Source organism: Callithrix jacchus, chromosome 1 (assembly GCF_049354715.1).
Source record: "Callithrix jacchus isolate 240 chromosome 1, calJac240_pri, whole genome shotgun sequence".
In the NCBI taxonomy this organism is placed as follows: Eukaryota; Metazoa; Chordata; class Mammalia; order Primates; family Cebidae; genus Callithrix; species Callithrix jacchus.
In genome coordinates, this window is record NC_133502.1 from 92,454,691 (window position 1) to 92,472,360 (window position 17,670).

Here is a 17,670-nt window from a genome sequence, read left to right on the forward strand (position 1 = left end):
ATGAGGAGGATCCAGGGGCTTAGAGATGACTCCCAGAAGCTCAAGGCAAAGGCCAGACTTCTTTTGGGACAGGTTAAAGTCATTACCACCAAACCATATGTCTTCTTCTTTCTTGGTTTTCACCCTCATTTTACAGACATACATCCACAAGTAAGGGTGAATGGATGTACACTTTCATTTTGAATCATTGGTGTTCTCAGGTTTCACAATGAGATCCCTAAATGTGGGTTTTATTCCCCCCTTTTTTTTAAACCCACATGGCTCTTGTGAATATTTTAATTTTTTTTTTTTTTTTAGACATTTTCTCAGTCTGTCACCTAGGCTACAGTACAGCGGTGCAATCTCAGCTTACTGCAACCTCTACCTCCTGGGTTCAAGCGATTTTCTTCCCTCAGTCACTCCAGTAGCTGAGATTACAGGCGTGCACCACTATACCCAGCTGATTTTTTTTTTTTCTGAGAAGGAGTTGTCCAGGCTGGAGTGCAGTGGCACAGTCTCAGCTTACTGCAATCTCTGTCTCCTGGGTTCAAGCAATTCTCCTGCCTTAGCCTCCCAAGTAGCTGGGATTACCAAACCCAGCTAATTTTTGTACTTTTAGTAGAGACAGGGCTTCACCATATTGGTCAGGTTGATCTCAAATCCTGGGATCAGGTGATCTGCCCACCTTGGCTTCCCAAAGTGCTGGGATTGCAGGCATGAACCATTGCACCTGACCAGGATCCTTTGATTTTGAAGATCTCCCTTTAGCTATGGCAGTGGTCTTTCTTTGACAGTTCCCTCCTCTCTGCCATGAGTGTTTTGTCTTTTCAGAACTCGTACTATGTTGCTATTGGACATCTTGGACTGAGGCTACAGCTCTGAGTCCAAAGCTTCTCCAGAGTTCTTCAGGGCAACTTGGTGACTTCTATCCTTATTGTTCCTTCTCTCATATTCTAGAGTGCAGGTGCCTCCCCTTCTTCCTGTCTGCTTTCTTATAAACCTCTTAAAGCATCTGTTTTCCCTCTTCTTATCTGCTCATTATCACCTGCAATTCTCTTCATTTCTATGGGCCATATCTTTTTTATTGTCCTGATATTATTTTAAATTAGTCCTGGGAGAGAGGAATAAATGAGTATGTTCATGTTGCTGTCTTGAACTAGGAGTCATCCCTAGTTCAAGGTATTTTAAAAGACATTTTAAAGACAGATGGCTTTTCCTATCAGAGTAGGTTTCCTGTGACTACATCAACTGGCACAGCAATGAATACATTCCCTGAGACTCAAAAACACAATTCAGGGTAAGAGCATCTTCGGAAAAATATACACATAGAGCCTTATATGAGACTCCTTCTTTAATCACATTATCTATACACAGTATCCAATTATGACACATTGAAAAGAAAAAAATAACCTAAGTGACTCAATTTTTTAAGTATATTTTCAGAGCTGTTCCTGCCTAAAGAGAAACAAAAGAAATAAAGTTAAAACTTTGCCAAGTTCCAACAGTTCTTAGAAGAAAGAACACTGGTTTTGGCATCCAGAGACCTGGGTTTGAGGCCTGGCTCTGTCTTTGTGGTCTCCAAAGCTTTGGTTGAGTCTCTAAACTTTTTTGAGTCAGAAGTTTCTCATTTACAAACAGAATAATAATACATGTGTCTCATTACTGCTGTGAGGTTGAAAAGAAATAACAGACAAAAACAGTACTTTGTAGATTAAAAAGTAAATAGAAAATAAAATACATTCTCCAAATGACTCCATTATCCAGGGAGATTTCGTGCAGAGTTTAACAGTATCCTTCAGGGGAAAGTTTATATCTCTATGACCATCTTTCCCAGAGAAGAAAAAAAAATTCACACAAAAATACCTGAATTTCCAATGGGCTCCACCAAATAGATTAACATGCCCATTGAAGATGACCATAAACATAGTTAGAGTATCTAGTTATAGCATCTAAAAAAGGTATTGCTATTGTTTGAATATTTGTCCCCTCCAAAACTAATGTTGAAATTTAATCCCCAATGTGGTAGTATTAAGATGTGGGGCCTTTAAGAGGTGACTTAGCCATGATGGCAGAGCCCTCTGGAATGGATTAATCCATTTGGGATTAATAAATTAATGGATTAATGGACTAACAAATTAATGGGTTATCATGGGAGTGGGAGTGGTGACTCTGTAACAAGAGGAAGAGAGGCCTGAGCTATCATGCCCATCTCCCTACCATGTGACTTCCTGTGCTGCTTGGGACTCAGCAGAGAATCCCTATAAGCAAGAACCCCTCAACCTTGGACTTTTCAGCCTCCATAACTATAAGAAATATATATATATATATATACACACACATATATATTATAGACAGAGTCTCACTCTTGTGCGGCTGGAGAGTAGTAGAACAATCTCAGCTCACTGCAACATCTGCCTTCAGGTTCAGGTGATGGTCCTGCCTCAGCCTCCCAAGTAGCTGGGATTACAGGTGTGTGCCACCATATCCAGCTAATTTTTGTATTTTTTTTTTTAGTAGAGACAGGGTTTCATCATGTTGGCCAGGCTGGTCTCGAACTCCTGACCTCCAATGATCCAATCACCTTGGCCTCCCAAAGTGCTGGGATTACAAGTGTGAGCCACGAGCCCAACCTAAATTTCCTTTCTTTATAAATTACCCAGTTTCAGGTATTCTGTTATAAGCAACAGAAAACAGATTAAGACAGGCATATAAAACAAATTTCTATTTCTGAGTTTGTTCATGTATTCTATCTGTTAGCCAATACACATTGAATGTCAAGGCTATTCAAAACACCTTAAAGAATCAAAGAAACATAGACCAGGCACAGTGGCTCATGCCTGTAATCCCATCACTTTGGGAGGCTGAAGCAGGTGGATTACCTAAGGTCAGGAGTTTGAGACCAGCCTGGCCAACATGGTGAAACCTTGTCTCTACTAAAAATACAACAATTAGCCAGGCCTGGTGGTGGGCACCTGTAATCCCAGCTACTTGTGAGGCTGAGGCAGGAGAATGGTTTGAGCCTGGGAGGCAGAGGCTGCAAGTGAGCAGAGAGTGCACCACTGCACTCCAGCCTGGGCAACAGGGTCAGACTCCGTCTCAAAAAAAACATTACAAAATATCAATTAGGCACAATGCTTTCACTTACTCAGAAAGCTTCCTGTTTGTAGGGAGATCATTCATGTACCCACATTTCCACAATACAGTATTGAGTATAACAAGTGACACATACCTGATACAAACTAATAAGAAATGGTACTTGAATTAAACCTTTAAAAATGAGTGGTTTCAATTTGGAAACCTAAATGAAAGGACATTCTAAGAAGAGGGAATTGCGTTCACATAGGTTATAGATATGTAAAAGTAATCCTTTCTTCAGGGGATTGTGAAATCTTGAACTATCTGAAGAATAGGTTTCATATAGAAGGTATGAGGAATGGGCCCTATTGCAGAGGACTTCTAACAGGCCATTGCATGTGGACTTTACTCTGTAGATAATCTTTACTATTGAGAGGGGTGCATAAGAAAATACAGCTTATACATTTTATTTTGTATAATCTTTACTGTTTACAAATTATTTTCACATACATGATCTCACTTGATCCCCAACACAATTCTATGGCGGTTGTGTTATTACTACAGATGGTCCCTGACTAACAATGGTTCTACTTAGGGTTTTCAGGCTTTATATGGTGCAAAAGCAATACACTTTCAATAGAAAGCAGTATGCTAAGTTATGCAATGCCAGGCAGTGCCAGAGAGCCAAAGCTCCCAGTCTGCCACATAATCACAAGAGTAAACAATCAATACTCAACAGTGTACTGTGTTGCCAGATGATTTTGTCCAACTGTAGACTAATTTAACAGTTCTGAACGCACTTAAGATAGGCTAGGTTAAGCAATGGTGTTTAGTAGCCATAGCTAGTTAGGTGTCTTAAATGTATCTTTCTTACTTTTTTATGTTGTTACATCAAATGCATCTTTGATATACAATATTTTCAACTCATGATGGGTTTATCAGGACATAACCCCACTGTAAGTCCAGGAACATTTGTATTTGTCAATAGATAAGCCTTAAATCAGACCTAGAGTCCACGTCTTCTTTTTTTTGAGTTGGAGTCTCACTCTGTCGCCCAGGCTGGAGTGCAGTGGCGCAATCTCGGCTCACTGCAACCTCTGCCAACCAGGTTCAAAGCAATTCTTCTGCCTCAGCCTCCTGAGTAGCTGGGACTACAGGCACATGCCACCACATCCAGCTAATTTTTGCTTTTTAGTAGAGACAGGGTTTCACCACATTGGCCAGGCTGGTCTCAAACTCCTGACCTCAAGTGATCCACCTGCTTTGGCCTCCCAAAGTGCAGGGATTACAGGCATGGGCCACTGCGCTCAGCTGGAGTGCAGGTCTTCTGACTCCAAATCCAATACTCTTCAAATTTACTTCTAGTGATTTGTTGAATATTTGTACAGAATACATAAAAATGAGTAGGTCCTGAAAACAACAGAGCAGCTCCTGAAGAACATAAAAACTACTAAGGCAGAGTTGGAGTTGAGGAGCCAGTATTTAGCAAAGTAATCCAAGAAATAAACAAACTTCTCTTATAGCAAATTTGACTGTACAAAGAAGGCAACAGGAATATATCTGATACTTCTTTAAAATCACCCCTCTCCCCAATGATGGTACTTAGCACTTGGTATGTTCAGAGAGTTCAGGTAGTAGATGCCAAGGACAGGGAGTACCTCTACTACTACAGTGCTCTGAACTTTACTAAATGCTCCCAATTGCCCAGTTCAAACCCAGGCTCACACTACCCTAACAGAATTAAATTAGATGCTTCTCCAAACATGACAAAGATATGTTTGTTTAAGTGACAACTGTAGGATTCCCCCAAGGACATGTAGACCATGTGAAAAGTATGAGCACAGAGCTCACAGCTGTTCACTTCAACAGTCAACAGTGGTAAGAAGCCAAACTGGTAAGAAGCCAAACAATTTTTTATTGTTTAAATCTTGGGTACTGTTGTTTTTCTAATAGCTTCCTTGCTAATGATGCCAGTTTGATCTCTAAACGTATTTTCAAGAAAGATCTTGAATATGTTAACAAGACTTGCATTTGATTCAACTTCTCTAATATTGAAATATAAAGTGATTAGAATGAAAATTTCCTAACTAAGTATTACCTTTAAAGGTTATTTTCTGAAATAGTTCAAACATAAACTCCTTCTTTCTTTTATGGTCCTCCTCAGATTCTATATTAGAGAAAGCTGAGTGTCTATGGCATCAGGGCTGACTCACTCACCTAGTTCAGACAGGTTACTTAGAAATAATAACAGAAGTAACAAAGCCAAGAATTAACTCCCTTTTCCCTAATTCTACCCCAAATACTGCTTTTCATTTTTCTGCTTTCTGGTATTTGGTTCCTGTTTCTAGCTTAGGAGACTATATCTTTTTTCTTTTTCTTTTTTTTTTTTTTTTTGATATGGAGCTTCGCTCTTGTTGCCCATGCTGGAGTACAATGGCGAGATCTCTGCTCAACACAACTTCTGCTTCCTGTGTTGAAGCAGCTCTCCTGCCTCAGCCTCCCGAGTAGCTGGGATTACGGGCATGCTCTACCAGGCCCGGCTAATTTTCTGTTTTTAGTAGAGATGAGGTTTCTGTATGTTGGTCAAGCTCGTCTTGAACTCCTGACCTCAGGTGATTTGTCCCCCTCAGCCTCCCAAAGTGCTGGGATTACAGGCATGAGCCACCACGCCAGGCCAGGGAACTATATCTTTACAAGAACTCTTGTGTAGAAGCCACTATATAAAACTGCTGTTAGGTGCAGGGTGGTTCATGCCTGTCATCCCAGCACTTTGGGAGATATAGGTGAACAGATCACATAAGCCCAGGAGTTCTAGACCACCCTGGGACAACATGGTGAAACCCCACCTCTACAAAATACAAAACTTAGTGGGGTGCAGTGTCAGGTGACTGTAGTCCCAGCTACTCAGGAGACTGAGGTGGGAGGATCACTTGAGTCCAGGAGTTTGAGGTTGCAGTGAGCAGTAATGGTGCCACTGTGCTCCAGCCTGGGCAACAGAGTAAGACCCTGTCAAAAACCAACAAACAAAAAACCCTGTTAAAAGCAGTTTGTAGTTGAAGGAGATGAGACTAAGAGAAGCAGGAGGGAAACGAAGACCTGATCATTTACCCTCACTCATGCTATGGCCATTTGCTGGACATAGAATGAAGCTTAACCTTGAGGATTCTGAGGGCACTTAGAATTTGATTCATGATCTTCAGGATTTAGGAACATAAAAATACTGAGTCAGACCAACCTTCCGTGAATAGTACAGCAGTCTATTTAGCCACTTCATTTCATTCATTCTTTCTACATTTATTCACTGAGTATCCATGAGATGCCAGATACTGTTCTACTCAGCAGGGATAGAGTAATAAACAATAAATTTTTGGAAACCCCGTATCTACCAAAAATACAAAAATTAGCCAGGAATGATGGCAGGTGCCTATAATCCTAGCTACATAGGAGGCTGAGGAGGGAGAATTGCTTGAACCCAGGAGGCGAAGGTTGCAGTGAGCTGAGATTGTGCCATTACACTCTAGCCTGAGCAAACGAGCAAGACTCTGTCTCAAAAAAAAAAAGAATGATATGAAGACAAGAAAAATAGTTTAAAAAAATATATAAAATATAATGAAAAGGTATATACACGTGGGTGTATGTGTATATGTGTTTATGCTTTTTTACATGGCTCTTAAAGAAGGTCTTCTTTGCAAAGGTGACCTTTAAGCAGGGAATAAATTAAGTGACATATGTGAGACAAGAGCTAGTCTGCAGAAAGAAACAGTAAGTTAAAAAGTTCTGGCCAGGCATGGTGGCTCACACCTGTAATCCTAACACTTTGGGAGGCCAAGGCTGGTAGATCAAAGGTCAGTAGTTCAAGACCAGCCTGGCCAATATGGTGAAACCTTGTCTCTACTAAAAATACAAAAATGAGCTGGGCATGGTGGCAGGTGACTATAGTCCCAGCTACTCTGGAGGCTGAGGCAGGAGAATTGCTTGAATCTGGGAAGCAGAGGTTGCAGTGAGCTGAAATCATGCCACTGCACTCCAGCCTGGGCAACAGAACAAGACTCTGTCAAAAAAAAAAAAAGAAAAAGAAAGGAAAGAGAAAGAAAGGAAGGAAGGGAAGAAGGGAGGGAGGGAGGGAGGAAGGGAGGGAGAAGAAAGAGAAAGAAAGAAAAAGTACTGAAGCAAGAGAGGGTTTGGCATGTTTGAGGATGCACAAAGAAGCCCAAATGGAAGGAATAAAGAGAGCAAGGGTGAGAGCAGTAGGAGGTCAATTCAGGAAGACATAAGCTCCTTTGGAGAAGAGGCCAGATCATTTTCAACCTTGGTCTCCAGGGTGCCCACAGCTAGTCCTGTTGTAGGTGTTCAATATGTACTGAAGAGAATCAGAAAGGCCATTGTTTCGGCAAACAAAAAGGCATCAAAGAGTACATCTAATTCCTTAGTTCTTTCATCAGAAAGTCTGAGGTGGTTAATTTTGCAATTTATTTGTCTGATTTTAGTTCAGAACATCCCCATCTCTTATGGAGAAGAACACTGTCTCTCTCCCCTGTGATCCTTGACTTGGAGACAATGTGTTTCCAGTGTTTTCAGGGCCACATCTCCCACAACATTCCCAATCAGTTTCTGATGTTCTTACTGCTCAGATTACATAGCATAACAACTTCCCAGAAAAATGCTGACTGGTAAAGGATGAACGTCATAATAGATTAGATCTCCTGGTGCGTAAAAATCACTTTTTTGTTTTAAATCAGAAAAGAAACAAATTGTTGCAAAATCAGTGGCCTTGCACTGTAGCCCTGAGCTTTGTAGGACTTCTGCCCTGTTGTTTTGGTCAATGATGTCACTTGCTCTGTCACTTCGTGCTATGTTAAGTGCAATATCAGAGCTAAACCAGTATTATAAGGTGAACACTGATTTACTCTTTGTATTTCAGAGAGCAAGGCATTTTTAACACCACTTCTTAGGTGGAACAATTTTCAAATGAGATCGTTTTTATGGCAGGCTTTATAAAATCTTAGTAAATAAACCTATGTCTTGTGCTTCCTTCTGTAAGGATGACCATGGTTCCACCCTTCCCACTCATGGCATCCACCATCTGCTAAGAAACATGACTGATTCCTGGTTTTCTGATCCCTTTACAATTTTTAACTTGAGTTGCTTTTTTTTTTTTAGTTGTTCTATTCACAACTCTATGTCAAGATTAGTCAGACAAAAATGCAATCTTTCCCTTTTAAAATTGTATCTTAAAGGGACATTTTGGCTGGGCACAGTGGCTCACATCTGTAATCCCAGCACTTTGGGAGGCCGAGGCGGGCAGATCACAAGGTCAGGAGTTCAAGCCTGGCCAACATAGTGAAACCTGGTCTTTACTAAAAATATAAGAATTAGTCAGGTGTGGTGGCACGTGCCTATAAGTCTCAGCTACTCAGGAGGCTGGGGCAGGAGAACTGCTTGAACCAACCAAGAGGCAGAGGTTGCAGTGAGCCGAGACCATGCCATTGCACTCCAGCCTGGGTGACAGAGTGAGATGCCATCTCAAAAAAAAGGGACATTTCATCTTTGGTGAAATGAGGTTAATTTCAGATCACTCACACACAAACACACAGGCATACACGACTTTAGATCGGTGCCAAGCTGATAATGCAGTAGCCTGGATTATTGACTAACTGAAACGTGGAAAGTCGGAGTATTTTGTAGGTCTATATATGCGGGACATTGCATTTAAATTATCTGATAATAAAAGCCAAAAAGGAAAGGTAGGAACTTTTGCTGTCATAAATTTTGTGAGATTAAAATAAATAAATAAATAAAACAGAGGAAAAAAGAAAGAAAAGCAGAAAAAAAGATCAAAAACAAAAGATAACAAAAAAGAAAAAACATTTGTGAGATTGCGTTCCTCTTCAGCACACTTAGCACCTCTGATATGTTAGAATGAAACCTAGGTATAGGTCTCATTTCCTTTTAATTTTTTCCTGTCTCACAGGGAGTATTCTAGTAATCCTGTGAAGGGAAGTCTGCAGCCTTGACAGTATTATTTATATGGATGGATTTATCAAAAGATATTCATTTTATTTTTTTTAATCTATTTATTTTTTTGAGACAGAGTCTCACTCTTTCTTGCCCAGGCTGGAGTGCAGTGGGGTGATCTCAGCTCACTGCAGCCTCCGCCTCCCAGGTTCAAGTGATTCTCCTGTCTCAGCTTCCCAAGCAGCTGGACCTACAGACATGTGCCACCACACCCAGCTAATTTTGTATTTCTCATAGAGATGGGGCTTCACCATGTTAGCCAGGCTGGTCTCAAACTCCTGACCTCAGATGATCTACCCACCTCAGTCTCTCAAAATGCTGGGATTAGAGGCATGACCCACTGCACCTGGCTGAAAAGATATTCACTTTAGTAAATGAAGGTCCTGTCAACTCTCTTTAATGACCATTAAATAGGGATACCACCCACCTGCTCCAGATAGGTTCCAACCCACCTTCCCTCAAAACAAACACTACTAGGACGGGTGCAGTGGCTCACACTTATAATTCCAGCAGGTGGGAACCCAAGGCAGGCGGATTACTTGAGGCCAGGAGTCTGAGACCAGCCTGGCCAACATGGCGAGGCCCTGTCTCTACTAAAAATACAAAAAAAAAAAAATTGCTGGGCATGGTGGTGAGCACCTGTAGTCCCAGCTGCTTGGAAGGCTGAGGCAGGACAACCACTTGAACCCCAGTGGTGGAGATTGCAGTGAGCAGAGATCATGCCATTGCACTCCAGCTGGGCAACAAGAATGAAACTCCATCTTGAAAAAAATAAACAAACACTACTTGGACTAGGATGATCAACCATCTTGGTTTGCCTGGGACTGAGAGGTTGACTGTGACATAGGACTTTGACTGCTAAAACTGGGAAAGTCCCAGGCAAAACAGAGGAGCTGATCACCCTAATTTGGACCCCCATAAGAATGGAGCAGTTCTTAATTGAGAAACATAGCTGCTGTGCCTTGATGGAGCTGCTCTGTTCCCTTTTATCACACAATGGGTAAGGCCTCAAGGTCCAGGCTTTTGAGGTATACCATATGAAGGTTCTTATAATTTCCAAATTAGCAAAATGGTGATAATAGATGCACCTACATCCTAATTATCTTTTGAAAATTGAATTTATATTAATATATAAAATGGTGACGACAAAGCCTGCCATATAATCAGTGCTTAGCAAATGTTACCTATTGCTATTTTATTTATTTATTTATTTTTGAGACAGAGTCTCACTCTGTCACCCAGGCTGGAGTGCAGTGGCACAATCTTGGGCCAGTGACCTCCACCAAGCCCAGCTAATTTTTTTGTATTTTTAGTAAAGATGGGTTTTTACCATGTTGGCCAGGCTAGTATTGAACTCCTCACCTCAAATAATCCACCCACCTCAGTCTCCCAGAGTGCTGGGATTATAGGCATGAGCCACCATGTCTGGTCACCTATTGTTAATAAAATCATTAGTTTATGGATAAGGAAGAAATGACACAGGACTTCACTCCTCTGTGGCTGATTCTCTTCTAGTTACTCTTGAATGTCTTGTATGTATTATATTTTCAAGAGTTAAATAAGAGAAAGAGAGAAAAAGAAAGAAAAGGAGGGAGAAAGGGTATAAGGGAAAGAGAGAAAGAAAAGAAAAGAAAGAGTGAGGCCGGGCTCAATGGCTCATGCTTGTAATTCCAGCACTTTGGGAGGCCAAGGCAGGCAGATTACTTGAGGCCAGGAGTTCAAGACCAGCCTGGCCAACATGGTGAAACCCTACTTCTACTAAAAATACAAAAATTAGCTGGGCATGGTGGCGCGTGTCTGTAATCCTAGCTACTCGGGAGGCTGAAGTATGAGAATCGCTTGAACCCAGGAGGTGGAGGTTGCAGTGAGCTGAGATGGCATCATTGCACTCCAGTCTGGTGACAGAGCGAGACTCCATTTCAAAAAAAAAAAGAAAAAAGAAATAGCAACACTGTTGAGCATGATCTCTCAGTAAGTCTTTTTAAAATAAAATTTATTCACTGTTTTTAACCAATGGTATCTTTTTTTTTGCTCATATAGCAACTATATGATTTTAAACATGTTACTTATCTCCTTGTGCCTCAGCTCTGCCTCTGTAAAAGAGGATGATCATCACTACTTCAAAGAATTATTTTAAGAATTAGAGATAAGGCATAGAAAACACAAAGTAAGCACAAAAGAAATACTAAACATTATGTGCACATAACTCATATAATTCCTTTAATCTTTACATAGTCACATTGCTTTATTGATTTTTATTTTCAAAATTAATTTACTGGCCAGGCATAGTGGCTCATGCCTGTAGTTTCAGCACTTTGGGAGGCTGAGGTGTGCAAATCATGAGGTCAAGAGATCAAGATCATCCTGATCAACATGGTGAAACCCCACCTCTACAAAAAATACAAAAACTAGCTGGGCGTGGTGGCACATGCCTGTAGTGTCAGCTACTCAGAAGGCTGAGGCAGGAGAATTGATTGAACCCAGGAGGCAGAGTTTGCAGTGAACCAAGATTGTGCCGCTGCACTACAGCCTGGCAACAGAGTGAGACTCTGTCTCAAAAAAAAAATATTTACTATAAAATGTTGTTTTTTTTTAACATATTTAAATATTCTAACTTAACTATAAGGTCAACTGACTATAAAAGAATGAAACTTTTTTAAAAAAAAACATTAAATTAACCATAAATTTGCCTATTTGAATAAGCACTGAAAGAAATCAGTCTTACAATAGCCAGGGACTTTAGAAGTCATCTGGCTGAATCTAACTCCTATTGCAGGAATCCTTTATTGCATTCTTTCCTCCTGAAGCCTGCTCAATCTCTTAGCTTCTAAACCTCTTGGCTAGAAAAGGGTGGAGGAAAAGAAATCTTTCTGAAAGCAAGGAACTGGACTAGAAGAGAAGCTCCAAGTGCACCTAGGGTGTCAGTGCCTCTTTCTATCAGACCCACTGCACAGGGTGGTCTTCATGTCTCCACAGGAAGCAATAAAGCAAACTTCTCTGCCTCTTTGATCTTGGGGAAAGCTGGAGGAGAGTGATATGGGCCATCCTTCTATATCCAGTGAAAAGTACAAGAGAGCATTGGATTTCAGGGAAGTTGTTTCCCCCAAAGGATCAATATTCTTCAAAAACAATGATAATGATGGATACTGAAGTCATTCTGAAGTTCCCCTGTGCCATTGTCAAGTACCTCATAGTCCACAGCTGTAGTCTAGCCCATAACCTAAGACTAATATTCTCGAATCTCTGAAATCTTCTGTGATGCCCATTGAACTCTACTCTTTAGTTCGCTGGACTCCTTCAATTGCATTCTTGAAGGCTTCAAAGACATCACCTTCTGCTATATAATTAGGAAGTTCAAGGAAGCATTCTCTCCAGCATCAAAAGCTTCAGGAAATCCCAATAATTTAGGCTTAGCCTTAGACACAGTTCAGCAATAGTATTATTAAGACCTAACAATCTGTGATTTTCTTTTCAAGTTTATATTATCCAAGCACTTAATAGACCTAATTTTTTTAAACTTTTTGTGGTGAAAATCAAAGCTTGTCTGAATCTGAGTGATCCCATTTATTTATTTATTTATTTATTTTTAATAATAGACTTTATTTTAAAGAGCCATTTTAGGTTCACAGCAAAATTGAGAGAAAGGTAGAGATTTCCCATATACACCTGCCCCCACACACGAATGGCCTTCCCCATTAACAACACCCTATAGAATGGTACATTTGTTACAACTGATGAACCTACACTGACCCATTATTATCACTCAAAGTCCATGGTTTAAAATAGGGTTCACTCTTGGTGCTGTACATTCTGTGATTTTGGATAAACTGATCATGACATGTAGCCACCATTATAGTATCACAGAGCAGTTTCTCTTCTATAAGAATCCTCTGTGCTCTGCATATTCATCCCTCTTTCCCCTCTATTCCCTGCCAATCACTTGATCTTTTTACTGTTTCCATAGTTTTGCCTTTATCAGGATGTCATATAGTTGAAATTAATAGTATGTACTTTTCAGACTGACTTGTTTCTGTTTTTTGTTTTTTTGTTTTGTGTGTGTGTGTGTGTTTTTTTTTGAGACAAGAGTTTTACTCTATTGCTAGGCGAGAGTGCAGTGGCACGATCTCAGCTCACTGCAACCTCCACCTCCCAGGTTTAAGTGATTCTCCTGCCTCAGCCTCCTGAGTAGCTGGGACTACAAGCACCTGCCACCACCTCCAGTTAATTTTTGTATTTTCAGTAGAGACGAGTTTTCACCATATTGGACAGGATGGTATGAATTTCTTGACCTCATGATCCACCCACCTCGGCCTCCCAAAGTGCTGGGATTACAGGCATGAGCCACCTTGACCGGCCCTCAGATTGGCTTCTTACACTTAGTAATATGCATTCGAATTTTCCGTGTCTTTTCATGGCTTAATAAATTCGTTTATTTTGGCACTGAATAATATTCTATTGTTTGGATGTACCACAGTTTATTTCTCCATTCACCTACTGAAGGACATTTTGGTTGCTTTCAAGTTTTGGCAGTTATGAATAAAGCTGCTATGAATATCTGTGAGCAGGTTTTTTTCTTTTTTTTTTGGACATGTCTTCAGGTCCTTTGGGTAAATACCAAGGAGTGTGATTGCTGGATCATATGGTAAGAATATGTTTAACTTTGTGAAAAATCAAACTACCTTCCAAAGTGGCTGTGTACCATTTTGTAGTTCTAACAACAATGAATGAGTTCCTGTTGCTCCACATCCTCACCAGTATTTGGTGTTGTTTGCATTCTGGATTTTGGCCATTCTAATAGGTACATAGTAGTATCTCATTGTTATTTTAATTTGCATTTCCCTGATGATATATAATGTGAAGCATCTTTCTATATGCTTATTTTCCATCTGTATATCTTCTTTGGGGAAACTAATGTTTTCATTTCTTTGTCCTGCTTCAGTTTATCACTTTTAATTTTTTAATAAAGAATTTCCCCTTACATATTTATATGCCTCACATTTAGAGTTGATCATGATGTTGTAAATTATAGTACAAAAACAACTTAAATCAGGTATATACCAGAAACTGAAGCACTGGCTCTGAAATTCTTAGGTTCAAACTTTATTTTGTTTACTCTAGAGCCATTGATTCACATGGAATTAATATAAATTCATATCTATTTCTAGATACTTATTCACTACTCCCACTTACTCACTACCTAACAATAATAGTGGTTAGCTACACATTTCTCTTCCAATGACAGTTGTTTTGCATAACTTCAGTATGCAAAAAAAAAAAAAGTTTTCTGGATTATGTTGAAAAATGTATGTAAAATTTTGAAAACAGATACATCTTTGTCAGCTGGCTCATGCCTGTAATCCCAGCACTTTGGAAGATTGAGGCGGGTGGATCACTTGAGGCCAGAAGTTCAAGAGTAGCTTGGCCAATGTAGTGAAACCTGGTCTCTACTAAAAATACAAAAATTAGCCAAGCATGGTGGTGCATGCCTATAATCCCAGCTACTGGGGAGGCTGAGGTATGAGAATCGCTTGAACCCGGGACAAGGAGGTTGGCTGCAGTAAGCTGAGACTGGTTGCAGTGAGCTGAGCCACTGCATTCCAGTCTGGATGACAGAATGAGACTCCGTCTCCAAATAAATAATAGCTACATCTTTGTAAGTGAAAAATTCATTAATAAATCATTTGTAAGCCAAGGAACGAGTACAGATACACATTCCTTTGGGAACTTAATTTGAATCTATGAAGGTGGGTAAAATCGCTCTGAGAGTATGAACAGTGAAAAAACAAGGAGTGCTCAGGACCTAGACCTAAAAAATTTCAACATTTAGGAGACAGACAGATAAGCTGGAGCTAGCAAAAGGGACAGCAGTTGCCTGTTAGCAAGTGCTGGGAGAGGTGAGCGATACAGATGAGAATGGTTAACTTTTTAGGCTGGGGGCAGTGGCTTACACCTGTAATCACACCAATCTAGATTGCTTGAGCTCAGGAGTTCAAGACCAGCCTGGGCAAAATGGTGAAACCCCATCTCTACCAAAAATACAAATAATTAGCTGGGCATGGTAGCATGTGTCTGTGTGGTCCCAGCTACTCCAGAGGCTAAGGTGGGAGGACTGCTTGAGCCTGGGAGGCAGAGGTTGCAGTGTGAGAGATCACACCACTGCACGCCAGCTTGGGTGACAAAGTGAGATTCCCTCTCAAAAAAAAAAAAAAGTTAGCATTCTAATGGGAAATATAATTTTGAAATAAATTTAAAGGGGGAAGTGATCCTGAAGAGGCAACAGAACACTGAGCTGAAGAACAGAAGGCTATACTCTCACTAGATATATGACAATGGACAGGATATATAACTTTGCCCTGAGCCTCAGTCAGTCAACCTCCAGCAAAAGGAGAGATGATAACACTTACCTCTATAGGCTGCTATGAGAATTTATCAAATTAAAGCATTTGAATATACATTGTAAGTGGAAAAACATTACACAAACTCATGAAACTTGCCTTGGCTCTCTGCTTAGAAATTACATTGCTCCAGGACAGAGGCCCAGCCCTACCTACCTTTCTCATGTTAGTCTGCTGCCTGAATCCTGACCTCCCTAACGGTTTCTACCTTTTTCTCTGCTGACTGATAGGGCCTTAGGGACAATTACCCACTGCCTAAGATTTATTCCAGCACAGTTGCTGGGTTCTAGCTGAATCACTGACACTATTCCTGTCGTCCTGGTAAGCCCCCACCCCCATGAACCCAGGTTATATGCTCCAAAGTATGATTTCTCTTTTTCTTTTCTTTTTTTTTTGAGTGAGAGTCTCGCTCTGTCACCCAGACTGGAGTGCAGTGGCACGCTCTCAGCTCACTGCAACCTATGCCTCCTAGGTTCAAGCGATTCTCATGCCTCAGCCTCCAGAGTTGGTGAAATTACAGGCACACACCACCACGCCCAGTTAATTTTATTTGTTTTGTTTTGTTTTGAAAGGGAGTCTTGCTCTGTCACCCAGGTTGGAGTGCAGTGGCATGATGTCAGCTCACTACAACCTCTGCCTCCCAGGTTCAAGCTATTCTCCTGCCTCAGTCTCCTAAGTAGCTGGGATTACAGGCACCCACCACCATGCCTGGCTAATTTTTGTTTGTTTGTTTTGAGACTGAGTCTCGCTCTGTTGCCAAGGCCGGAGTGCAGTGGCACAATTTCAGCTCACTGCAACCTCTGCCTCCTGAGTTCAAGCGATTCTTCTGCCTAAGCCTCCTGAATAACTGGGACAACAGGCACATGCCCGCACCTGGCTAATTTTTGCATTTTTAGTAGAGACAGGTGTCACCGTATTGTCCTGGTTTCAAACTCCTGACCTCGTGATCTGCCTGCCTCAGCCTCCCAAAGTGCTGGGGTTACACAGGCGTGAGCAACTGCACCCAGCCACACCAAAGTTTTTAAGAGCCTAGAAAAGGCTTTGTGCTTCACCAAGTTCTACTCAAGCACATACAGAAAATGAATAGTTATTCATGACAGAGTATTATAATAATGTCATAGAAGCAATTCTTGGCTCCATAATAGGAAGTTATATGTCAAGATAAAATAACTTCAGGTCTTTTATATTTTACATTGGACTAATAACTTATATTGCTTTTAAGGGATGTCAGTTTTCACTTTCTAAGAAATTTAATTACATTTGCTCTTCTCCCATCTTCAATCCCCTGTCCAGTCCAACCCTAGATTACAAAGAAAAATGTAAGTGAAACTGCAATGACTTTACCTAAGTTCTTAAGCAGACTACCAGGTAACCTACTTTAAGGAAATAGCCTGGCTCCTTTGGCCATGGGGATGGTTGGAACTCAGACCTGGATGAATTTACGGGATTCATTATGATGAGTTATATGCTCCCATAGCATTCTATACTTTTCTTTCAAAATATTTACCAGTTTATAACTATATATTATATTATAATATATTTCTCCCCACATGACAGCAAGATCCATGAGAACAGGGTAACATCTATTTTTCACACAAATGTATATCCCAGCACCAAGTTCAGTGGGTGCCTGGAAAGTAGCAAATATGCAAAACTTCCTTTTTTTTTTTTTTTTTTTTTGAGACAGTCTCTCTCTGTCATCCCAGGCTGGAGTGAAGTGGCACAATCTCCGCTCACTGCAACCTCCACCTCCCCAGCTCAACAATTCTTCTCCTCAGCCTCCCGAGTAGCTGGGATTACAGGCACCTGCCACCCACCAACTAATTTTTCTATTTTTAGTTGAGGTGGAGTTTCGCCATGTTTGCCAGGCTGGTCTTGAACTTCTGACCTCAGGTGACCCATCTGCCTGGGCCTCCCAAAGTGCTGGGATTACAGGTGTGAGCCACCACCTGTAATACCACATTTTGAGCACAACCAACTTTACTCATTATCTTTTTTACAGAGGTTTGTTTCAGGCCAAAATTGACCTTCTCTATTGACTAAAGAGTAAAGCCCTTTGGCATGTTATATTAGAAGCATTCTATTATATATTTTGTGTTTAACAATTCAGTTTGTCTTTGGAGTCCAAGTGAAAATTTGAAATATAAGAAAACAAAAACAAAAATCTTCTTAGAAGTATATCCCTTAATCTGTTACACCAGTAATA

General features: G+C 40.6%; 1 protein-coding gene across 1 annotated transcript in view; it reads left to right on the forward strand.

The window, feature by feature from the left end:
* The window catches only part of LOC144578672 (uncharacterized), a 20,281-nt gene continuing 2,611 nt past the window's right edge, over positions 1–17,670 (forward strand). The window contains exon 1 of the mRNA XM_078345625.1: positions 1–150. Within this exon, the coding sequence (XP_078201751.1) occupies positions 1–150 (150 nt within the window). The remainder of the gene's footprint in view (positions 151–17,670) is intronic.